The sequence below is a fragment of the Pipra filicauda genome, unplaced genomic scaffold (assembly GCF_003945595.2).
Source record: "Pipra filicauda isolate LSUMZ 115617 unplaced genomic scaffold, ASM394559v2 scaffold97_size2427393_pilon, whole genome shotgun sequence".
Taxonomy (NCBI): domain Eukaryota; kingdom Metazoa; phylum Chordata; class Aves; order Passeriformes; family Pipridae; genus Pipra; species Pipra filicauda.
This window is the reverse complement of record NW_024105175.1, coordinates 472,158-498,030: the sequence shown is the minus strand read 5'-3', so window position 1 is coordinate 498,030 and position 25,873 is coordinate 472,158. Positions and strand designations below refer to the sequence as shown.

At 41.1% G+C, this 25,873-nt stretch overlaps 1 protein-coding gene across 2 annotated transcripts; it reads left to right on the top strand.

The window, feature by feature from the left end:
- The first annotated feature begins 1,436 nt into the window (after positions 1-1,436).
- OBI1 (ORC ubiquitin ligase 1) lies at positions 1,437-25,873 on the top strand. 2 transcript variants are annotated; one of them, XM_027721127.2, is made up of 6 exons: positions 1,437-1,582; positions 6,024-6,159; positions 7,137-7,228; positions 10,110-10,358; positions 13,801-13,889; positions 23,528-25,873. In XM_027721127.2, exons 1-6 carry the CDS (start codon positions 1,511-1,513, stop codon positions 25,029-25,031), a joined length of 2,142 nt encoding a protein of 713 aa, XP_027576928.1. In that variant the 5' UTR covers positions 1,437-1,510; the 3' UTR covers positions 25,032-25,873. The 2 variants fall into 2 exon arrangements, with proteins under 2 accessions (XP_027576928.1, XP_027576932.1); XM_027721131.2 differs by lacking the exons at positions 1,437-1,582; positions 6,024-6,159 and adding an exon at positions 7,383-7,432 and having other exon boundaries at positions 7,189-7,228.

Sequence of the window (25,873 nt, the reverse complement as noted above, 5' to 3'; positions counted from 1 at the left end):
GTCTATAATTTTCAGCATGTTGTGGCACATTTACAAGAAACTACAGGAATCCTGGGATGGAGGTCAAGTGAGCAGACTCCTAGGAGCCTCCTGTCTCACCAGCACTGCTTCCCAGCTGCTCTTCATCTGCCCAGAAAGAGTAACACAGAGGCTCTGCAGTTTGGAGAGTCCTTGGCACAAGCCGGGTGGCAGATAAAAATTTTCATCTGTGAATTTGGCCCCTCAATTTCCATGGATCAGGATCTTCCATCAGACATCATTAAGCAAGCATCGCCACACACAGCACCTTGCAGGGCTTGGTGGCTTATCAGTCCTCATGTTCTTGCTGGCCTCAAAGCTGCAGCCGCAAGGGCTGTGCAATTCCCACCTGAGTTGACAGGCAAAGCTTTGGGCCAGGAAGCAAGGGGGTTCGGCCAAGCCGCCTGCGCAGTGGGAGGGCAGTGCAGGAACCCAGAGACAATGCCAGGGGCGAGACTGCAGCCGAGTATGGACTGGAGGTGATGGGGAAGAGAGGCTCGTGCCCTGGGAGTTTCCCCTAGAACATGTTCCAGGGCAGCACGTTCCCATGTCCCATGAAGGGCACTGGCCTGTTCAAGTGAGTCCAGCAGAAGCCACCAAATAGATCTGAGGGATGGAACACCTCTCCTGTGGGGAAAGGTGGACAGAATTGGGATTGTTCAACCTGAAAAAGGCTTCAGGGTGACCTAATTGCATCCTTCCAGTACCTGAAGGAAACTTACAAGAAAGATGGGGCAAGACTATTTACAAAAGCATGTAGTAACAGAACAAGGGGGAATGAGTTCAAACTGAGAGTAGGTTTGGATTAGATATTAGGAAGAAATTTTTTACTGAGAGAGTGGTGAGGCATCGGAACAGATTGTCCGGAGAAGCTGTGGATGCTGCACCCCTGGAAGAGCTCAAGGTCAGATTGGATGGCACTCCGAGCAACCCGGTCTACTAAAAAGTGTCCCTGCCCATGGTGGGGGGTTGGAAGTAGATGACCTTAAAAGGTCTCTTCCAACTCAAACTATTCTATGGTTCTATGACTCAGGTGAATTAACAGGACTAAAACAGCCCGTTTATTCAATTCAGCACGATGAAACGTGAGCATAGGATAAGTTTTACTAGGGTAAAGGACATCACCCTTGTCAGCGCGTCGGCCTCCTCCTGCACGGGCACTGCACCAATGCTCCCCATGGCGCTGTGCTTCCCAAAAGGAAGGCCGCGCGGAGGCCGAGAACTCCATGGGTCCCCCAGGCCCATACGGGGGACAGCAGCGGCCCGGCAGAGCCGTGAGGGGCCGCGGCTCCCGCCCGCCCCCCAGGGGAGCGCTGCAACAACGCGCGGCGCCCTCCCTCCGCCGGGCGGCGGCTTGGCCCCGCCGGCTCGCCGTACCGCGGCTGGCGGGATCCTGGGCCGCAGCCCGCCCGCGGGACTTCCGTGCTCGTGGGGCCGGGCTGGGCTGAGCTGGGCTGGGCTGAGCTGAGCGGGGCTGAGCTGGGCCGGCGCGATGGCACAGCACGGGCCGAGCGTCACGCTGTCCCTCACGCTGCCCATCACCTGCCACATCTGCCTGGGCAAGGTAACGGCGGCAACGCCGCCGGGCCCCCGCGGCCCCGGCCTGGGTGCGGGGAGCGGAAGGCGGGGAGCGGGGCGGTCCGGCCGGCGGCGGAGCTCAGGGGCCCCGCCGTGGCCCGACGCCCTGACCCCCACCGGAATTGTCTCTTTTAAGGGGAAGAAAGTTGGGGTACGGGGTCCCTTCTCCCCTGAGGGCCGTTCCCGGCTGCGGCCGAGGTTTCTTGGCAACACTGGGATGTCGGGAACCGCGCGCGCCCCGGCGGGAACGTCCCGGGGGCTGTTACTGGGGGCTCGGGGCCCGAGGCCGCCCAAACGCGGGTATGCAGCTCCCGAGGGGAAGGTTTGAGGTTTGGGTTTTTTCTTCCGGTCCCAGTAGGATGCTCTGCTTCAAAACGCTCGGTGAGCCTGTATTTGAACGTGGTGCGGTGTCGCGGAGAACAAGTGAAACAAAAAGGGGATGTATAACCAGGTGGATTTAAAATGTATTGAGCAAAACTGCAGCAGTCTGGAGGAAAAGTTTCCAGTTTCCTCTTTCTGACCCTTTCTCAGTTCCTTTCTCTTCTCCCTCGGGAAGCAGAGGGCTCTTGAATAGTCTGTTCCTCTCTAGAAGCCCCAGACCTAATTTCATAGTGGTCACTAATTGCTTCTCAAATTCTTTGCTCATTCATTAGTACTCTTTTTATTTCTTGTTTTCCTACTCTCAAAAACAAAACTAATCTCTTAAAGCACAACAGTAATTACAAAGGGAAGAAATAACCTTTTATGTTTATACTCAGAGCATTTACTGACTGGTTTGTTTCTACCTTTTCTCAAGTCTTAACTCTGACAGAGAGTGTTACTTTTAGCAGTTATGTTTACTCTTCTCTTGGCTTTTCTGTGGAAGCCAAGCAAGACTTCCTGGCTGTTGTCCTGTTACCTCTCCTTTTCTGTTTATCTGTTTAATGAAAATGGAGGAGAACACAAACATAGTGTGTCTATAATGGAGAGAGGAGAGCAAAATCAAACCAACAAGGTATTTTCAATTTGAATCCAATCCTAGTTACTTTCTAGCTGTAATAGATTGGTTAGGTATTCGTTCATATCTTCCTATAAAACCACTGGGTTATTTCAAGCCATTGTTTCATACTTCCACTTCTTTTCTAGAGTTGGTCAGGAATTGATGTTCCTGAGTTTGTACTGGAAGAGATTTCCACACTCTTTCTTGCTATATTGCACTGAGATAATACATTAACATTATATCAGTGAATCTATGGGTGCTACCTGTAATAAAGGTATTTGAATGCTTTTGGTTTTAGATGTGTGAAACTGTTTAAATTTTGCCAAAGTTGGCAGCTCTGACTGTCCTTTCTTTTCAATGCACATCTTTGCCTCTAGCTTGGAACTTCATTGAAAAACTTCATCAGAAAGAAAACTCTTCTCGGGAGTAAGGTTAGCATAAGAAAGTTATTTAGTTTAAATTAAGGAAAATGTCTTGTCAGTTTTGTCCTGTCTTGTAGGGTGGAGCAGAGAGTATTGTGGAGAGTTGACATAATCTGATGCTTCTATGGTTTGTAGCATAGGCTTCAATCAAGTAGAAGGCCCACCCTGCAATCAGAATGTACTTCTTGCTATCCTTGAAAAATTTGCAAAGGTCTGTCTGCAAAATAGAAACTACTGTGCGTAACGGTAAGGGGATAAAAAAAGAGATACTCATTCAATAACGTTGTTTTTAACAAAGCAGAAATCTTGGGCAGGAAGGACATGTTAGCCCCTTTTGTTAACTTGAGCAGTGTCAAAAAGTATACTGGCAAGATGTGTAAATAACCATTTATAATAAGAGCTAATTGCTTGGATCAATTTCATGTTTGTCACTTGAACATTCTTTTAGCAAGGCCTGGGCTGTCTTCTAAGGTATCCATATTTATAATCAGTAACCATATCAGAAGCCATCTGCATTGGACTGTTAGGTTTACTTGTCCCAGAATGTCTGAAGGTCTCTCAGACCTGTTGGTTTTGGTGTTGACAGTTTGCTTGGGCTCGAGCGCACAGTTCTGCGTAGGATGTCTGAGAATTCATTCACTGGTATTAGTGTGCCTTCTTTTCCGTGTGCCTGCTCCTCTATTAATCCTACTTGAAGGTCCAGAAGTGCCTTCAAAGTGACATAGATGTGTACAGGATTTGATTTTGGTCTGCATAGGCATTGCATTTTGTGGGAGGGGAAAAATGAGGAAATTGCTCAAAATCACCTAGCTGATCAAGTCTTCTCAAATGAGCTGTAGTCTTTGTGACATTATGGTCAATTGAGGAACTGAAACTGGGCTGTAATTCAAGTAAAATGCTTTTTGGGTATGTCATGGTCCTCCACCCCATGGGCTTGTCACAGTCAGTGGCTCGGGAACTGCACGAAGGGCAGCAGCACCCCCAGCCACTGTGTGACATCAATAGAGCTTCTGCTTGGATTGCTTTGTGTGGATCCTGAGCCAACAAAAGTACAAAACCCAGCCCCAGAATGAAACTTGTACAGGTGTGTAAATCAGAAGCACTGTACCCTGGAGAGTAATAAATGTGACTTACTATTTTGCTAGAGATATGGAGTAATCATTCACTTGCAAGAAGTGTGCTTCTGTGTCAGGTTTGGGGTAACTGAGGGTTTCTTGCTCCCCAGGGGGAAGACCTGCACTCCTGAAATGTCTTTTCCTGTTTGGATTATTTTGTGTTATTCTGCTCTGTATCTTATCATCACCATGCATATAACTATTCTCAGGCTGCTTTTGAGTAAGAAAAAAGTATGGCTAGAGAAAAAGTTCTGGTTTGGGGTGGGGTTTTTTTGGTTTGTTTTTTTGGGGGGAGGGGTATGTGGGGGGGTGTGCTATCTGCTGGTGAGAAAGCTCTTTTTCTGTTAAAGAAAAGCAGTAAATAACAAGATTTTTTAAAAATAATGGAAATTGTAATATTTAAATTTTTCCAAAGCATTGGTATGCTATGCTTGCAATAATCACAAAAAAGTGTTGATTATTATAAAAATCCTCTCCTTAGGAGTACAGTTCAGTTTCTCTCTGTTCAGACCTTTAGTAACTTGAGTGTCTGTTTATGGATAGATAATTCTTATGGCTCTCAGGACTGTAATATAGGAGATCCTAAAAATATTGTGAATCATGTAAGAGGTATAGGTAGTGAATTGGAGAAGAAGCTGACAGATCTGGGCCTTAATTCATATCCATGTGTATTTCAGTGTATATCAGTGTATTTCAGTGGTAAAAACCAGGACACATCTAGTCTGATTGCCCAAGTGATTGTTGGCTGTCATTTCCATTTCCTTGCTTCTCCCTGCCAACGTTTCATTTTTAGTTTGACTGCTTTACTAATAAAACAAAAGAGGAATATCTTGAAAGAGCAATATCTTTGGAGGTGATGAGGACTTCATTTAAAGTTGAAAAGATTCTCTTGAACTTGGGTTTTAAGTGCAGTACAGTAGAATCTAAAATAATATATACTGATGCTTCTGCATCTTAAAATGCGTTTCTTGGGCAAAGAGGGAGTGGAGGAAAAACAAATAATTATTTTTAAGACCCCTAACATAGATACTAGTGTTAACACGTGAGAGATTTTGAGAGTGCATATTACAGTAAGCTGGAACAGAAGCTGCAGTAAGGCATAAAGTCTTTTCCTTCCACATCATATTTGGTCCCTCTATGCACACTTACTTTCAAACAGGGTTTATAGTTAAATGACAAGAGAGAATAATGCATTGTCATTAATATTTTCTAAAAGTTTGTTTACCCTGCTGTTTCAGAAGGGGAGCGAAAGCTTCTTGAAAGAATCTGTGTCTGATTGGAATATTTAATCCTTCAGTTAGCTGCCCCATTCCTGGGTAATGACTTATTTAGTAGCAATGCATATCTAGCAGGAGGGTTGAATTAGTGATTCCTGGTTCATGTTTCAGCTCTGTGGTTTTGGCCCTGATCCTTTTTAAAGCTGATTTCCATGAATCTGATTATGTGCAGGCTAAAGTCAATCTGTAACACTGTACATTTCAATGACACCTCTTTTGAGGCAAAGGGTTGGTTGTTGCCAGGAGAAATCCCTCCTTCCCTTAGTTTTGAAAATCAGTTAATATGGGTCTTTTGGTCTCCTTCTGCCTTGGGAGGCTAATGCATTCACTGGAGCAGTTGGCTGTAGTTCTTGGAGGTTGTGGGGTGAAGGAAAGGTGCTGCTCCCACATTATGTGTTAATGAGCTCTTGGAACCAAGGACCTTGGTTCGGTGCCTTCAATAATAGGGAAGTTTGGTGTTTGAGTCAGATCACTCCTAGCTAGTCCTGTGGAACAACAGTGTCACTTTCCTGCAAGACCAGACTTGCATTGAGAGATGGAGTTGTGTATTTTCGTACTTTGTTACCTGGGAGAGTTTTGAAGTATTCATACTGTTTTTCTGTTTGGTTTTTTTTCTCCCCCTTAATACTGAAAGGTCCGTCACCCAGTTATCTGTGTGAACAACCATGTCTTCTGTTCCATTTGTATTGAAGTGTGGCTGAAGAACAATAATCAGTGCCCAGCTTGCAGGATTCCCATCACACCTGAAAACCCCTGCAAGGAAATTATAGGTAAGGACAACTTTAGGCTTTGAAGTAACTTTCTGGTATTTACTGCTGGAGGAAATTGCTTTGAGTCGAAAGATGTCTGGATACCTTTTCGCCTGTGTGTTTTTTACCAGCATCTAAGGAAGAATTAACTTTAAATCTTTCTGGAAACATACATAATAGCTACACAGTTACATTTCTAAAGATCATGTGTATATTAGTGCTTAGATTATTCATGGTAACCAGTACCCCACGCCTCTATTGATTGTTTTTTAAATCTTGATTGGACGTCCTGTAACTGGAAACAATGTATTCTCACTTGAAGTACTCCACCAATGCAGCGCGATCTGCTGACCTAAGAGAACAGCATTTAGCTGAGAGATAGTGTACTTCAATCCAGAATCTCGAATGAGTATGTGGTATTTTTTACTTTTTGTTTGTTTTGTTTTGTTCGTCACTTCCTCCCTTTTGCTTTATTTTTAAGAAAATTACTCTTAGCACAGAAATATGACAAAGCTACAACACCTGAATGAGGATCTGAACTTCCAGAGCTAGGAAATACTGTAGTCTTTATTTAACATAAAATGTCAGCTCTGCTATTTCATTCTGAGAGAAAAATATATCTGAACGATCTCACTTTAAAAACTTACACTGTCTTGTACTAATTAAATGTAGGCTTGATACCCCACCTCCACCCTTCAGCTCTGTTTTAATAGTATTGTCTTAAATAAGATAGGATTCTGTTAACAGAAATAAAAAGTTAAAAAAATTAAAAGTTTTCTTCTTGCTGTGAGTCAGGATTTTGACTTCTAAATAGCACTAGTAGATACTCAAGTTGAACATTTTCTGAAAGTGAAAGGACTTTAAATCTCCCATGGCAGCCAATTGGTCCAATCTTAGCTGCATTCATAATATGAAAAGTGATGTAAGGTGGATTACTAGTATTGAATTGAATGAAGAAGAGACAATACCAGTGCTTCTGTCATCCTGTGTTGCTTTAGGAGGAACAAGTGAAAGTGATCCTTTATTTAGTCCGGCAGTCAGGAAACACCTACGTAAAACAAGGCTTGAATTGCTCCACAAAGAATATGAGGTAAGGACAGGGGGGTGTTGTGGCTTTCCAGATGAACTGCAACTGTTAAATTGCTGCATACAAATGGTGAGTCCTGCTGTTTTTAATTTGAGTAAAGGTTTATACTGTATCTATGTTAAACTCAACTACATTAAAATCCCATCTTTTGACTCAGGTTACAGGACAGCATTTGCTGGTGCTTGAAGTGACCCCACTGAAGTCATGGTAATAGTCTTTCTAGGCTACAACCAATTCTTTAGTTTTGTGGAAATTCTACCCCCAGGTGGTATGGGAGGGTTTTCTTTATGCATACTGGGTGTAGGGAGCCTTTTGTTTTGTCTTCAATACAAATGCAAACATTTTTTGAAGTAATTCCCTCTTGCTCAGGGAGATTAAATTCCTTCTTAAAGAATATTGTCCACTGTAACCTTCTGGCCTAGGTTAATTTTTAGTGTTATTGTTTTACTGTTTTCTGAAAGTGAGTAAATGCTTCAAAGTGGAACTTGAATGCTTAACTCTCCTGCTGGAAAAATACTCTCTTGGGAAGATGAAAAGCTGTTAATAAGGAATATGCTTAGTTTCTTTTCTCAGCTGTTGTTCCCTTAGTAGCAGCAATGTGAAGACATCACATATTTTTGAAGGAAACCTGTCTTGGGGAGGAGAATGAGGGAAGGGAAATGGACTCTGTATATCTTTAACACCGGGGAAGTAAAAGCTATCTTTTATGACAAGCTTGCCTATAGCTCAGGTTCTTTTGTCCTGTATGAGAGAAGGAGTCAGGAAAAAGGTTTCTTTCCTTTCTTTTGAATCAACTCCAAATTCACACAGCTAGGCATAGAATCATAGAATGAACTGGTTTGGAAAAGACCTCTGAGGTCATTGAGTCCAAGCCTTGATCCAACACTGCCATGGTTACTAGACCATGGCACTAAGTGCCACATCCAGTCTCATCTTAGAAACCTCCAGGGACAGTGAATCCACCACCTCCCTGGGCAGCCCATTCCAATGTGTGATTACTCTCTCTGTAAAAAATTTCTTCCTACAACCTCCTTTCAGGTAGTTGTAGAGGGTGATGAGGTCTCCCCTGAGCCTCCTCTTCTCCAGGCTGAACAACCCCAGCTCCCTCAGCCTCTCCTCATAGGACTTGTGCTCCAGTCCCTTCACCAGCCTTGTTGCTCTTCTCTGGACCTGCTTCAGCACCTCAATATCCTTCCTGAACTGAGGGGACCAGAACTGGACACAGTACTCAAGGTGTGGCCTCACCAGCGCTGAGTACAGGGGAAGAATCACTTCCCTGGTCCTGTTGGCCACACTGTTCCTGATAGAGGCCAGGATGCCATTGGCCTTCTTGGCCACCTGGGCACACTGCTCAGCTTCCTGAGGCTCATGGGCCACCTGGGCTCACGTTCAGCTTCCTGTCAATCCAAACCCCCAGGTCCCTTTCTGCTTGGCTGCTCTCCAGCCACTCTGTGCCCAGCTTGTAGTGCTGCAGGGGGTTGTGGCCAAAGTGCAGGACCTGGCACTTGGCTTTGTTGAACCTCATCCCATTGGAATCAGACCATCTCTCCAGTTTGTCCAGGTCCCTCTGAAGAGCCCTCCTGCCTTCCAGCTGATCAACACTCCCCCCCCAACTTAGTGTCATCTGCAAATTTGCTAACGGTACACTTGATCTCCTCATCCAGATCATCAATAAAGATATTAAACAGAACTGGGCCCAACACTGATCCCTGGGGGACACCACTGGTGACCAGCTGCCAACTGGATGCAGCACCGTTCACCACCACTCTCTGGGCCTGACAATCCAGCCAATTCTTGATCCAGCAGAGACTACCCCTGTCCAAGCTGCAGGCTGCCAGCTTTTTCAGGAGTATGCTGTGGGAGATGGTGTCAAAGGCTTTGCTGAAGACCACGTCCACAGCCTTCCTCTGATCCACCGGGCAGGTCACCTGATCATAAAAGGAGATCAGGTTGGTCAGACAGGACCTGCCCCTCCTAAACCCGTGCTGGCTGGGTCTGATCCCTTGTCCATCCTGTAGGTGTTGTGTGATTGCACGTTGGATGATCTGCTCCATAACCTTGCCAGGCAGAAGGATAACATAAATCTCTTAAAAAACCTTGAATTTAAAATGGCTGTTCCCATGATAGGGGCAGAGGCGGGCTTGATTATTTATGAAAATATGCCTTGGATTTGTGTCAATGCTATATATGCTATATATACTACCTTTAGTAGTCTGACCATGAACAACTCAGGTATTTAAGTTGGTGAACAGTGTAGAAGACATGTTTTCAGGATAAATTTTTTATCCCTTTAACAAACCTTTTGAAGGTTTTTACTTCTTTGTAGCTTCAGACTGCTACAGCTAAGAGCTCTGTTCCTTGCATTTTGAGAGTCTTTCCTAAGGTGTTGCTACTTTGGTGTAGGTGGAGCAGCCTTTTTCAGGCAGTGTTCTGTCCATTTTGGGTTTTGAGGCTTTCAGCATCTGAACATGTAATGTTTCCAAATGATATGAGAGAAACACTCTTATAAAACAGCAAATGAGTCAGCAGAGAGTCAGCCTTAAGAACACTCCTGATACAGGAAATCCTCCCAACACAGTACCCTAATAATAGATTCATGTTGCTGAATGCTTTGAAGCTTTTGGTCTGCCCACCAGTTTGTTCAGGGTCCTTTACGTAGTCAAGGGATTCCCTTCACTAAAATCTTCACTGTGCTTGAGTGTGCAGGTTGATTAAAATCCTGCCTAGAGCACAATACGTAAGCATACTTAGATATATGTGTAAGTGAAGGCATGCATCTGGGCTTGCCAGAACCCAGGCTTACAAAGTGATGTGGGAACTTGTCAGTGTTATTCAATTAATCTCACAAATTATTTTAATTCCTGTGAATTTCTGACACCTTTAGGATGAAATAGAGTCCCTGCAAAAAGAAGTAGAAGATCTGAGAGGTAAAAATCTCAGTTTACAGACACAGCTGAAATCTCTTCTGGATCCTGCAGCATCAGCTTTGTCTTGCCAAAATGAGGAAACTAGCCAGTCAGCAAATGAAGCAAGTACCAGTGGCCCAGAAACACCAGAGGAATGGAGCAAAAAGCTGAAAGCTGCCAATGATATGTATGAAAAACTGATGGATAATGTGGAAAAGCTAAAGGAGGTAATAAATGCAATAAACACATTTCTTCAGCTATCTTGTAGTGTAACTGTTTCATGTTAGTTAACCGGGAATCAGAGCTAGCATGACCTCTGGGTACTTCATAGATCCGGAAGAAAGAAAAAAAATTGAATTCCAGTGACTGTTGTTGTATCACAGTATTTCCATATAGCCCTTGCAAGTGTCAAATGTTATTGCTTGTTCTAGTGAGTCCTGTACGTGACTGCTTTTCAACTCCTCCGTCACTCTGTGCCTGGGTAATTGGATTATAGTAGCACTTGTCAACAGTATTGATGACCAGATTTTTCAGGCTTGCAATAATCTATATAATATATCTATTTTACAACATTCAGTGGGCAAACACAGTACAGTTGGCTGAGGCAGATTTTGCACTATTGCCCTCCCTGCTAGCCGATATTTTTGGTGCAATTTGCTGAGACAGGGTAACTTGACCCTTTGACCAAAAATAGACGAGCTTCAGCATTTTATGACCAGAAGATCCTTTACTGGAAACCTGCAACCTTTTTATACATCTTGTTGTAATATAAAAAAAATCTGATACTGCAGAAGCGGGGATGCAGGAGATAGACGTGTGAAAATACATGTAAATAAAAATATCTTGCAAAATATATCTGTGGGCACAAGAAGGATCACCTCAAACACTGAATAAGAGTGAAATTTCAAAATTAATTTGAAAACAAGGTAGAAAGAACTGGACTTGCATTTGTTCAAAATGCTGCCTTTATTTTTTCTATTAACGATCCTGAGTTGCCACCTGCAAAAATGAAGTGTGATGTGTTTAGGACTTTTTTCTTAACTTTTTACACATTAATAGTGTTCCCACTTATTCTGTGCTACCGACTCGGAGGCACACATACTGTTCTACCATTCTGTAGTTAAAAGGACACTTCTAGGACCCCAGGAGCTTCAGAGTCACTTGTAGATGGCAAAAGGGGATTCACAGCAAAAGTTCTTGTCTGCTTATTTTTTTGTATATTTTTATGAAGTTAAACTGTACTGACTTTTGTTTTTTTGATGACTAAGTTTTTTAACTTTTTCCCTAGGTAAGTAAAAAAAAGAATATAGCAGGAACTGAGGGAAGAGTTTGTTTGGGTATTTTTTTTCAATGTAACTTCAGCCTTAACAGGAAAAGGGATTTAAGTTTATGGAGTCTCTAAATTTGGTTAAGGGTTAGAAACAAATAGAGGTTTAGATGCGTTTTAGGGAACAATATTAAACTGTTGTCCTAGAATCATTAAGATTGGAAAAGACATTTAAGATCATCAAGTCCAACACTCTTCCCATCTGTTCCCTCTTCAATAGCTGCTCAATTCCATAAGCTCTCATTTTAGACCTTGTCTCAGTTGTAAGCATGCACTGAACAGTTCACTCTGAACAGCAAGACGCACACACAGTCTGGAACCAGAAACCTTCTTATCCATGAAAGTGCCTGACCCAGGGGTTTCATCCGTACATCTCTTGTTAGCGAGACATGGTCCCTCAGCAAATGTGCTTGCCATCGCTTTCTTTTTCAAAACCAGACCGAGTCAGGAAATAGCAACCACCTTTATCATTTAAATGTCCTAGAGCAGACAAATGTAGAAATGCCCAAAGTAGGCATTATTGCCTTTGAGTGGAGTCATAACAAGTATGGGAGTGGTGAAACAAACCCAACAGTAGAAATACTGGACAAAGAACACTCATTAAAAATGCAGTTATGTGAGCTAATTAATCTAGACATCATGCTGCAAGTGGAGATCCCTTGCAGATTACTGGCTTGGAGGATCAAGCACTCTCTGGAGGAAGGACACCAAAGAGGTTCAGTCGTGAAATTTTTTACTTGATTATGTGGTTGGGGGAGCTGTCTCTGGAAATGGAGAAAGGTTTTGGCCATGTTGTCAAATGGAGCTTCTTTGGAACTGAGGTTTCCTGAATTCTTACTCATCGCTTTCAGGATAATTTTTTGTGCTTTTATTTTTTGAATACCAAGTAGTTGGTGGCTCGTACGGGGAACCCTGGTGGTCTAGTGGTTAGGATGTGGCACTCTCACCGCCGCGGCCCGGGTTCGATTCCCGGTCAAGGGAAACTCCCCCGGGCAGATGGAGCTCGTCAGCCCTGTAAGGCCATCCATCTAAGAGAAGGTCACTCTAAACAAACCTACGTCCTGAGGACCTCGCTGCCACCGTCCGAGCTTCGCTCGGCCCCGGCAGATGAACCTCAGGATTAAAGGGTGGGCTCAGTTCAGCGCACACTGTGTCTCACCTAAAAAATCCACTGCGCAGGCTTGAAGGGTAAAGACCTTTCCCAAAATCTTCATTCGCGAAGACTGACCATACACACCAAGTAGTTGACACTCAGACACCTAAGCCCTGGGCTCACCCTTCCCTTGTCTTCTTTATCAAAGGTCTCTAGTTATTCTTTTTGCCCTTAGGAATATTTGGTGTTGGGGAAGCAGGGCGTTAGTTTATTTTTTTCCGCTCCGTTCTCCCTACCCCTTACCTGGAAAGATTGCTAGGGATATTTGTCTAAGCATTTAAAGTTTTCTGCCTCTCTTCTTGCACTGTTCAGTGCTTCTAAAAAAGTGCATTTCACTCCTGAGCCCGGTGCATACCTCCTTCTTCAGATCTAACTCTAGATCATACTTTTATTATGCAGTGGAAGTGTTATCTAATTGAGGTTATGAATTACAAGTCTTGAACCGGTGGTGCTTTGTTTTTTAGCATGCAGAGATTAGCAGACTATGAAGTGCAAAGAGTATATTCTGATTGTTAGGATAGTGGCATTCATTATTCTGAAACACGGTGGCAGGAAAACTTCTCTTTATATGAAGCATCTTGTTAAGATGGGTGTCTGCTGAACTGAGAAGAAGGAATTGACCTCAATTCAAGGAGTAAGAAGGGTTGTGAATCAGGAATCTTAATCACAACATCCTGGAAGAAAGTGAAGAAAGACTGCAAATAGCTTGTCGTAATGCATTTACATCCACAGGATAACTATGCTTTAAAAACAAGCCAAAAAACCCACAAAGTAATGTTGCTCTAATTTGGAATGGCGGAAGCTGTTCAACATTAGTTTTGCTGATACCTGCACATTGTAATGTTAATGTACTTAACGTATTTAGTCATGTGGAAAAAAAAACATGGAATTGCCATTAGTACATCTCCTTAATGACTTTCTGTGCTAACTAACATTGCTGTGTTTATTTCCCTAGATAGGACACTTGCAATGTATTTTGGGAATATAAATAAAAAATGTCTGTTCGCTATTCAGTTTTGCAAACCATTTCCCATGGTGATTTTTAAGTGGTGTCCCTGTCTGAAGATTCTTTCCTGCCTTCACATTTCTAGTTCTGTCCCTTTAAAAAGGAGAAACAGCTTGTCCTATAAATATTAGAAGTCATTTCTGTTTTACTGTATACTTATTTTTTTCTGTTTCTTTTCCTTAGGCAAATAAGAAACTGAGCATGGAAAACAATAACCTTTTAAGAGAGAATTTGCGACTAAAAGCTGAAGTTGATAGTAGATCACCCCAAAAGTATGTGAATATTTTAAAAGCTACCATATTTTATTTATAGACTGTTTAACTGTTGTAGGACTGTAACCTAAAACTGTGGTGGTGTACACAGTGTTGCATATGTGTCTCCAGGTAGACTTTGGAATTTTTATCCTCATGGACTTGGGTGAAAAATGTAACAGAGAATAGCAGCAAGTGGGTGAGAAATGCATCTTAGAGAATAGCAGCAAGTGAAGGAATATGACTTGACTACAACTGGTATTCCTTGTGTTACCTGGCCAATATTGAAGAACTGGATTCATTAGTTGAATTCTACAGTTAACTTGTTATTTGGAAATGCCTGAATCTGGTATGCAGTCAAAGTAGAAGGTCTCTTACTAGGTGCAGATATTCTGGTTGCTTGTGTTTAGGTTTGTTTTGTTCTTCCTTTTGCTGCCTTCGTGGTTTGTTTTGTGGGGTTAGGCTCCCTACTCAAGGAACGTTCCTGATAGCTTTGTGTCCAGCAGCATATGTGCAATCAAGCTTCTGCAGCATGAGAACATCATTCCCAGAACTGACACCTGTGTTTAATACTCTGTCAATAAACAGTTAAAACACCAATGACAATGCCCTCAAAAAGCAGAAACTTTGCCATATTGCTTAGAGCTGTGTTGTAAGGTACCCTTCCTTGGGAGTACTTCGTGAAGCAATATATTGATATTTTTAAAGTTGCATTCCTTTCTTTCATTAGCTCTACCATTTTCTGTCATTGGTTTAGAAAGTAAAAAGTTAATAGCAATATTGGCCAAAGGTTTATACAGAGCCTTTGAAGAAGGGGGTTAGGAGGCACCTGCGTAATGTAAGAAGAGAGCTCTCTGGATTTTGTTCTAGTTCACAACTCACCTGCTGGAAGATAAAATTCATCCTTATAGAAAAACTTACTTGCCAGACTGCTTTTTATTTGGGACAACAGAAAAGAGGATGCATGATCCTTGGACTGTGAATACATAAAAGTACATTCTGCCCTGAAGTTCCCGAATAAGATAGAGCCCTGTTTAAGGTCTTGGCAATGGCTTTTATTGACATGGAATATCTTTTCGCATAAGATTCAAGAGTGACTTGGCAAACATGGCAAACTTGAAAACTAAATAAATTTTAACTAAATAAATCCTAGAAAAGAAGAGCTAGAAAAGACCAGATAATATAAGTTGATTTTTGCTTTACTGATACTAGGTAAACTCCTCAGTGGAGAGAATTTCCCTTTCTTCTAGCTTTTACATGTTTTACCATGGTCAGAAAAAATTAGATGTCTGAGGGGCAGGGGTGTGAAGAATTAGTTTTTGCTGCAAGCCAGTTATTTTTCCATCTTTTGCCAGTGTTGTCTAAAACTATAACCTGTCATTTTCTTCTTTAGAAGCAAAGATGTTTAAAGATCTGTCTTGCAACCCATATGCCAGCTAGATTTGCCTGTCTACGTCTCTGCTATTAATTTTTTTATTATTTTTTTAGTCTCCAGAACAGGTATCACATCCTGCCTGCCTATTGGGAATTATGTTTGACCCATACTAACCTAGAACTGTGCATAGGATTTAGGATAAGAATTGAATCAGGCTTAACCTGGGCTAGGAAGAGTTCAAACACTTCAGGAGTTTGTATTTCTGTACCCTGATTCTGCTATATTCAATTTTTGCTTTACTCTGGGCCCAGTGGTGTGCTACAAGAATTTAAGTATATGCAACAAAAAACTTGTCCTGGAAGAAACCCTTCAGCACGTTAAATTTAGCAGTTTTACTTCACCCTACCTGTACCCATTCATTCCTAGTCATGTCTTATAGACTGAATTCATCCAGTTCTTTTAGATAAGTGTAACTTGAGAGAAAAAGTAAAATTCTGTTTATTTGGTTTTGCTCTGCACTCAGGGGTCTCCAGTGTCTATGGTTTTCTGAAGCAATAAAGCTTAGAACTGGGTACTAGATTACAAGTGAAGTCTCAGTAGCACTAACTAGAGCAGAAAAACTGTCTTGTGTCTTCTACAACATCTTATATCTTACAATACCTTTTTTTGTTCTTTCCTTTAACCTGACACTTCTAGCACAAATGGCCAGTACCAGTTCTGTCAAATAGCTACTTAGAAAGCTACCTTCCTACCTCATTTTGCATTTGTGCTGCTATGTCTCCTTTTGAAGTGTGGGAATTAAACCATTTTTTGGCTTTCTTCAGGTTGGTGTTTTGATGCGTGTCAAACTTCACTTATTCAAATTCCAGACGCATCTTTCAGGTGGTGGAAAGTCTATCCCGTCTTAGTGTTGTTAGCAGAATTTTTAAATTAACTTTCATCCTTGTGGTCATCAGTCTGGTCAATATCCAGACCAGACCTAACATCAAGACATTTTTTAAATGTTCTTTCAGCTCTGATAGCAAACTTTGGTAATATCTAACAGGTCTTTCAGCTGGGCTTCACACACTGAACAGGGCTTGCAATAAATGTCTTGCTTATGAAATCAGAATTGAAAGCATAAGCATCAGAGCCCGACAATGTCGCTAGAATCAAAAGTTTCTGTGCAGGTACATTGATTTGCCAGTACAGTTGTTCCAGTGTGCTTTATTCAGAAGTTTTCAGAAGGTAATTTTTGGAAAAGTTTCTGGATGAGTCTCTAATGCAATTTAAAACAGCTACTGAATTGGATCTTTGTCATTTACTGTCACAACCATTGTTTCATTTGTCATGTATTCCTTAGCTTCAGAGTCTCAGGTATGGATTCATGCTTGAACAACTGACTAAATTAACTAAATAAAATTTGTAACAAATTTTTTTTAAAGGTTTTGTCAGTATTCAGTCCCTGTATCCCAAGTGTATTTCATTTTGTGCATAATGACAGTGGAGCTGAATAGCAAAACCTAAATTGTTTTAGTGGACTTTGCTTTACAGCAGAGGAAACACTAATGGCAGGTGAATGATCCCTTTGTAACACAGACTCTACCTCTTACATCACAGGAAAAGTATAATTACCCTTCTTCAGTGGTCAATAAAAAACTTTCCTTTTATCATAGTCTTGAGTTGTTTTTTCTTTGTTCGTATCCATTAAAACCTGCTGAAAAATGTCATGTATGTCAATAAAATTGATATTTCAACCATCTCAGGGATTTTTACACAATTTTTAAACTGATGATGCTGATTGATTAGCTTTTTATTTTTTTTCCTTGAAACATTTTTAAGAGTAGACCTTCACCAGAATACAATAACATCATGTAGTTGGGATACAGGTCTGAAAGGCAAATAGAGGTAAGTTTCTTGCTCTAATTCTTGCTAAAGACCTTCACTTGTCTCCCATTTCTCAGGCAAATCAGACTGATTGGTGGCTGTTGTTTGCTCTTTGTTTACCCTTTCTCCTGATGAATTCTCAGTAACTTTCGTTTTCCCAATGGGGAACAAGAAAACTTCTAAAACTTAAGTTTTGCAGGATGATAAAGCCCTATTAATTCCAGCTCTACTTAAAATAGAAAACTGTTACGTCTATTGGCAAGGCACAGTGGATCTAAAAGCATTTTTGGCAAAAGGATGTTTGCTTTTTACCTGAAGGAAAATAACTAGCAAGTCCATCTACTCCAGGGTATAGTGTATTTTATGAATGGTTAGATTCAAATTAGCTTGAACCAGACTTCTAGGCTTCCTAGGAGCCTTTTCCCTAAATATTTAATTCCTTCTGCCAGTTAAAATCCCAGTCTGAAAAACTATCTGTAAAATGCACAAAATTGTTGCATTATCTCTTTTCTCTGATTTTGTTTTATTGTTGTAGTTTGAGGAGGGAGGAGAGGTTCTCCATCTCCAGTTTTACTGTTTATCTTGTCTAGATTTTAACATCAAGTACTTTCAGAAATCTAAGGCTGTTGACTTTTTGGGTCATTTGTTACTACATTGAATTTTTATCTAAGTCAAATACTTCTGCTCATGCCAAACTTTTTAGTTTAGTCTTCATTTTACTGAGCCTACAAATAGGCTTCTAGTAACCTGTGTCCATGGTGCGGAGGGTAAGAACTTTACTGTCTTCCTTGATAGAAAACTGGGCTCTGTTCTTACCTTTCCACAAGTTTGCTATTCCAGAGGAGTGACCATTTTCAAAGACCAGCTGCAGTGTGGCCTTAAAAGTAAGTAGGAGAACGGAGAATATAGTAGCCTTCAAAACAACTCTGAGTTCTTAAGTCATAGCATTAAATCCTGAGGAAGTGCCCACTCCAGGCGTGAAGGTCTGAAAACTTAAGCAGATGGGTAAGGACATTCAGATCACATGCCAGTTTTGTGGGTTTTCTGGTAGGATTTTTTTTTTTTACTAATTCTGAAGTAATTATTTCTGGTTTATGCTGTTTGCTGACCCTGGGTATAATCTGCCTTTCTTATATGGAAAACCAGTGCTGCTTCACTGAAAGATGTTAAAATGCTTGGAGAGATTTTGCATATTTGTCTAAATTCACCCAATTCCCTAAGTGAAAGGAGAAGCTCATTTCAAAGAACATACCTGACTTGTCTGTTCTGTTCAAATCCTGCTGCTCTACAGTCGTCCAACAAACAGTATATGTCTTGACTTTTTTTTTTTTTTTTTTTGCTAGGAAAAGGCCCCTCTCTTACAGTAACTGTTTTTTTCTTCTTAAACATGCCTGTGCAAATATGACATACTTTTAAGGCAATTGTATAAAACCTGGGATATTCTCTGATCTGCAGACACTTGAGATCACTTGTCATAGGTGATGTAGAGGGGGATTGCAGAACTTGTTCTCTTGCAGCTACATCTGGTACACGATATCACAGAAGGACTGTAGAAGCTACTAAGGCTTTCAGCTGCTTTGTTCTTAGATTTCCTGCCTCTGTCTTCCCACCTAACTGCAGAACCCAAGGGAAAATGTGAAAATGTGTATCTACATGACAGAACTGGGTTTGGTTGTACACTCTGGCATTGCCCTTATCTCAAACTGTGACAGGCCCTGACTGTACCTTGTCATTTTCCACTTTTCACCGCTCTTTGTTTCCGTTGGAGTATGGATCATGCTCTTGCATCCTGAGCTGCTGGGTGGCCCCCAGCCTGGGCCATCAGGTGATTAGAACTGGAGAGTCAATTTCCATAGCATCCTTGCAACCCCAGTCTTCAGTAAGTGGTTATACAAGAAAAATTTGTTGCAGCTACTTACTATCCACAAAGGGAAATGTTTGTATGAGGCTCTGTGGTTTTAAACTGAGTTGGTATCACTTAAGGGCTCAACCAGATAGATGTGTTAGTGGTCGCTGATGTGTGAAAATAAAACCCTAAAGCTGAATTTGCAGAACTGATAGATAAGAAGAGAAGAAACAACTGAAGAAATTTGTTTTTCAACTTTCCAACAGTTTCTAAGTGGACTTCTTCAGAAGTTGTCGTGGTTTAACCCCAGGCAGCAACTAAGCCCCACACAGCTACTCACTTACTCCCCTCCCAGGGTAGAGGAGTGGAGAAGTAAAAGTGAAAAAACGCATGGGTTGAGATAAAGACAGTTGAATAGGGAAAGCAAAAGCCATGCACAAGCAAAGCAAAACAAGGAATTCATTCATCACTTCTCACAGGCAGACAGGTGTTCAGCCATCTCCAAGAAAGCAGGGCTCCATCACGTGTAACTGTGACTTCAGAAAACAAACACCATCACACCTTTCCTTCTTCTTCCCCCAGCTTATATTCAGAGCAAAATGCCTTATGGTGTGGCATATCCCTGTGGTTAGTTGAGGTCAGCTGTCCCAGCTGTGTCCCCTCCCAACTTCTTGTGCACCCCCAGCCTCCTCACTGATGGGTTGAGAGACAGAAAAAGCTTTGACTCTGTTGTAAGAACTACACAGGAGTAACTAAAACAGCTCTGTGTTGTCAGCAGTGTTTCCATCACAAATCCAAAACATAGGCCCATACTAGCTACTGTGAAGTGAATTAACTGTATCCCAAACAAAAGCAGGATAGGAGTACTCAAACATAACTGAGGGAGCAGTTGTGTGATAATGTGCGGGAAAGTTACTCCAACAGTGTTAGTTCTTCTTGCTCGCTGTATGTTAGTTCTTCTTGCTCGGAGAGCTGACTGTAGCTTTCTGTCAAGTTAGAATCATGCTGGGTCAAGAAAAAGGACTCTGACTGAGGAGAGATCCTGAAATTTTGGATTCAAGTGTTCCATCTAGACATCCAGTATCAGCTCAGACACTATAACATATCCAGTACACCTTCCTGGGGCTGGTGGCTGTGATACAGGGTCTCTAGAATATGTGTATCCTTCCAAAGTGATAGCTGGAGGTCAGCAGTCATGTAAAAGATTTTAGGTGATCTAAAACGTCATTAAGTTTCTGTGTTGAAGAATCCAAATCCCGCCTGAAATGTCTTTCTGTTCACTTTATGAGTGACCACTTGTTTCTGCAGGCTTTCAGTTTTCTATAGAAAGGATGCATTTAAAACCCATGCGTTGAGATCCAAAGTCATTGTTTCAGTGATGTGACTGAAGAACAAGACACTAATGCTCAAAAGTCTTTGTCCATGTGTGAGGATGTGGCTTTCCTTCAGTATATGTATGCTGTATTCACATGTATTCACATGTATACTGAATACCTTAACTTCTAGTGAAGAAGTTAACACTTGTTACTAAGTGTGAAATAGTTCAAATACTTCAGGAAATTTATCTAGATTGTCAGGTGAAACTTAGATTTATTTTCATGTAACTGCACTGCATTCTATTGTTATTATCAGACCATAATTTTTTCATTTATAGCACAGCTCACTGTACATCTGAAGGGAAAAGAAGAGGAAATTTTTATGAGTGGTTTGGTTTGGGGAGATGAGCAGGAATCTGGCTTCTCTAACCAAAATGTGAATGTCTTAAGCCCTCTGCTGACCTGCTAGGTCAGTCACTAGAACATCTATATCATGCTCTGGTCTGGAGTAATTGGCTTAAATATGTGCATAGTAATATGGCTGTCTTAAAAATCCATGTCCTTGAAAATTTGGGAAATAAATGCAGGCAAGTCTGAAAGCAGGAACAGAAAGTAATTACTGTTCTTTGCCTAACTGCAGAAGTAACTTTGTAGGCAGCTTGTCATATGTTCCATTTCTGAAAACCAAAATTCCCAAGCACATCCCTCTGCAACAATTAACATATTAGTGATGCTATTTGCCTTTGAACAACATACTGTATTTTTTTAACCTGAGGACACTTGTTATAAAAGTTACACTTGAGAATACAGTGCTTCTTCCTCATAAGCAAATCCCAGACTGTCACTAATGCTATTTGCATTAAATAAACATATTACACCATTCTTCCATTAAAAAGGAATTACCAGGTATGCATATAAATGTAAACATGTTTTAATTTTTATGTCAGTGTTTGTTACAGCAGACTCGAGAAAATCTTGCTTATTTTGCAGAAGCATTTTTCCCTTTCTCTCACTTGGCTATTCAGCTAAATTGTATTTTTGCATCATCTTTCTATCTTTTATTAAGCAGTGTAGCATTTGCACCTGTAAGACTATGTGAACAGGTCTGTTAGAGAAGGGCAAAATAAATACTTTTGGATCATCTTAGGAAGTGTGAAAGGTCTTACTTGCGCCCTGCTGTGCTACACTGACTCCTTCCGTATCATAAAGCAAAATCTGTGTTCCTTTAACTAAAGGAGGAAATAAGCCAAAATGTGTTGTATAGGAGGATGCTTATTTCATGTGACCCCCTTCACCTGACAATATAATGGAAACATTCTTGAGCTGTGATTCTGCTTTTATCTAGTTTCATATGGGAGACAGAAAGTTGTCCGTGCCTTTTCTCCCATTCCCCTCTTGTGTGCAGCTAGAAGTGGAGAAACTGCTATAATCGATTGAGAAAACTTGTTATCCAGAGCGTAAGCAAATGAAAAATGTTCTGTCTTCTGTTTTATGAAGACAAAGAAAATTGAGTAGAGCTACTGTGGAGGGGGGGGGTATCCTTGCCTCGACTGAGTTCCAGTCCAGCCAGCTTCTTGTAGGGGGAAAAAAAATCTTACTAAATATAAATCTTCTATCTTGGCATTTTTTGTCAACAAGGCAGTGAGTGGCACATACCAAAACTGTGTGAACCTTAGGCTGATCTGATTTAAAAAGTCATCTAGTAGCAGTGCTGTGACAGACTACTGTGTGAGTCTTACCCACCACTGAACCATCTACACTAAAGTCTTCAGAGTTCTTCAAATATGCAGAAACAGTTGAATAGTGAAATATATCAGTAGATCTTGGTCACTTGTGCCCAATTTGTCTGGGGCTTGTGATACCCGTTATTCCTTTCTCCAACTGCCCACTTAACTGTATTGCAGTTGTCAGCATACAACAGTTTCTTGCTGCTTTGGGCTCATGAATTAGAAGAAATAGAATACAGTTTGATTGTTTGCTGGAAATGCATGCCTGGATCCATGGATATTTTGCCAGCATAGTTGCAGGCCACAGACATACCACCTTCAGATTTCACTGGTCTAAGGGTTGCAGTGGGAGCATTTTGTGAAGAGATGAGGGGATGGAATGGGGAAAATGGAATGTAAATTCACTGTGACTCTGAGGGAGGGACAGGCAGACAGGCAAAGAAAAAAGGTAGAAATTCCAGGCAGTGTTTGTGCTGGAAGAATGAATATAAACTTATGCTGTAACACAGAGCTGCAAGATAGGAGGTGGAGATTTAAGCCCACATACAGAATTGTCATTTCTTTGTGATATAAAACCTTATTTGTCAGAGTTGTAGGGTGGCTGTAGGTCCTTCCCTCCTTTCTAATAATACCAGAACTTTAATTGTTTTTTCTTTCTATAAATTGAAAGCCTTGGATGGAGCAGGGAATTCCCTGGTGCTCACCTGTCAGTGACAGGTTAGAATTAGTCAGGGCATATAGCTGAAACCTTCACCTGCCCTCTGGGGAAGGTCAGTCTTGAAAGCTGATGGAGGACGGGGGGAAGGCAAGTCCGTATCTTGGCAGTTGGAAATGTGCTCAAGCTGGAAGCCCCACAAGCACATAACTTTCACAAACCGCAAGTGGCAGGTTTTTGTATTGGAGTCAAGGTAGAAATTAGATTGTTCTGGTTGTAAAGTTCAAAAAACAAGTAACTCTGAAGTAAGTGGATATACCATCTGCAGAACAGGTAAGGAAAAGCTGTATATCTAACAGGAACGTAATTGAAATGGTCTATATAAGTATTTAAACCACCTCAAAGGACTACTGCATTTTCTACGTTTCATATTGGCATTTTGTATTTGACAAGGTGACATTGTGAAAGAAATGTGTTGTAAAACACTGCTGTACTGTAGGAAAATGATTGAATGTAAATATTTCAAGATGTGGACCACTGTTCAAATGTTATCATAAATCTTTGCCATTGTTTTAGGGGATAATTCTTCATGCATATTTGAGTTGAATTGATAGAACCAGCCCCTGGAAGTCTAATCTGCTTGTTATTGCCTTGCCACCACTAATTTTTTAATTTTGTCTTTTTACGTATCACCTCCACCTGTATGTTATTTGTGATGATTTTAGTATTTTTTCATAACTAGCAGAGAAAAGTTATGACTTTTCAAATTAACACAGTGTCTAATAGCTTTGCTCTGTCTTGAAATAAGCTTGCAAAGCATCATGAGAATGTCTTTTTCCAGCTTAATATTTTCTTTCTTTTTTACTTATTGCAGGTTTGGTAGGTTTACAGTAGCTGCACTTCAGTCCAAAGTGGAACAAAGTGAACGTGAAATGAACCGTCTGAAAAAGGCACTGGAAAGAAGTGATAAATACATAGAAGAAATGGAATGTCAGCTTTTACAGCTGAAAAATGCAGGCAAAGGAAGCCAAACAGTGAGTGCTGTTAGGGAGAGAGCACTTTCCACAGATGCTGAAGGAGGTGAGAGCAGTGAAGATGCAACTTCTTTGAAAACCCAAGTTGAGGAGAAAAAAGCTTTGAATACCAGTCAAAGTCCTGACAGTCTTGAACAGCTGGCAAGTCGTGGAACTTGTTTAATCTCTTCTAGTCAAGATAGTTTGAATAGCTCAAATACCCAGTGTGCCACACAGAAAGAACTATTTCCAGGATGTCACAGGGTTGTCCTGGATGAAAATAGTACAAATATGGATGCCTGCTTAGAAGAGCAGTGGAGTAAAATTGAGGAATGTACCCCATATAAGGATGAAGAACTTTATGATCTTCCACCACCATGCACACCTTTTTTGTCTCTCAGTCGCCTTCAGTTGAACACTCCTGATGGAAAAGAAAATGCAAGAAAACCATCAACATTCCTGAGAAAACTGAAATTCGAAGAGTTTCGTGGAACTTCAGATGGTGGCAGCAAAGCTTCTCCTGAACACAGCACAAGCAGCTGTAATAGTCAAAAGAAGCTAAACTGTTTTACTACAGGAAAATCAGGGTTTTGGGGCACCTGCCCAACAGATTTTGCTGAGAACTTAGATTTTGATGAATCGGAGCAAAATTCAGTAGCTGATCAGTCAGATGAGACAACAGCGAAGTCCAGTGATAAAACAAGTACTTGCTTACCTAAAAGGCTACATACTCTCTGCTCTTCAGAAATGAATCGCACAAGAACCTCCAGTGAGGCATCTATGGATGCTGCCTACCTTGATAAAATTTCTGAGTTGGACTCAATGATGTCTGAGTCGGACAACAGCAAGAGTCCATGCTATAATTTCAAGTCCTCTGACCTTGATAATTCTTCAAAGTCAACAGAGTGCCCTAAGCTTCTGAATGGAACTGAGAAGAAACTGGAAGAAATGAATGAGGAACAGACAATGAAGTGTCCAGAGACAAGCAATCTAGCAAATGATAGAACTGGCTGGAAACCTGTTATGTTTTCCAACCTCTCCCCATCTGACCTAGATATGAATGACCACTTTCCACTGTTTACAGGCCAAAACGCAGTGGCTAGTGGTAGCAAACCTCCAAACTCTTTATTTCAAAGGGACTTTTCCCCAAGTGTACCGTTCAGTAACTCACAAAGGTTGTTTGAGGAACAAAAGCTTGGTTGCTGTTTTTTAAAGATGTCATCTGATCTGCACAGTCAGCTTAGTCCTCCTTGGGTGTCTTCCTTTACAGCTGAAAGAAAGAATAAAAATGTCAGTCAGTCAACCAAGAGGAAAATTCAAAGCAGCCTTTCCAGTGCTAGTCCATCAAAAACCACCAAAAACTGACTCTGCTTGAAAATCAAATGTGATTTAAAGTGATAAATCTGCAAATGTGTAATATTTACAGGTGAACTGAATTTTTAATAACTTCCATGCAATCTGATCCTCTTATTTTCAGCTATGTGAAAACCAAATATTCCCTTGCCCATTGCAAGATATTTCCTAGGGAAGAACCATTCCAGATTATTTTCTTTGACTGGGCATTTTATGTACTTGGAAGTTTGGGGGTTTTGGATGTTCTTTTGTTTTCAGATTACATGCTCTTCCAGTTGTGAGCACAGCTAATGGCTTCCTTCAACAGGAAGTTCTAAGTGGACTTAGCAAATCAGTCATTCCTGTGATAATTAAAGGTTACGTTTCCTGTTCCTAAAGATTGCAGTTTTTTGCGTGTAAGGCAGCTACTGGCTATATATCCTATGGATTCATGAATTTGCTATAAAACAATGTCAGTTTTGCCATAAAACTTTCCTCCCAGAGGAAATGTTGCTGCTCAAACTGTTTCATAGCACTGTACTGTGCTGAAGCTCTTGTTTTAGGTGGGTGTAAGATAGCAACCTCTTTCTTTTTAGGGTTACAGCACTTCAGTTAGAAAACATCTCTTCTTTAACACTGCAGTCATGGTTTGTTTTTTTTTTGAAGTTAAGCACAATTTTTAATTTAGTTCCCAGAAAGCATTGTTATTCTAAGTGTGTTTAGTATGCCTGTATAGACAATAAAAATGGGTTTGTATGCTAATAACTTGTTTACCTAATGTGCACTGAACATCTTACATTAATACTGTACCATTTCACATTAATACTGCATGCTTTTCTATGTGAATTGAATAAAACATGTTATAAGTGCTGTAA

Coding starts and splice junctions, on each gene's coding strand:
- OBI1 (XM_027721127.2), top strand. CDS start 1,511: ATGGCACAGCACGGGCCGAGCGTCACGCTGTCCCTCACGCTGCCCATC. Junction 6,160..7,136: donor CCCCTGCAAGGAAATTATAG/GTAAGGACAACT, acceptor GTGTTGCTTTAG/GAGGAACAAGTGAAAGTGAT. Junction 7,229..10,109: donor TGCTCCACAAAGAATATGAG/GTAAGGACAGGG, acceptor TGACACCTTTAG/GATGAAATAGAGTCCCTGCA.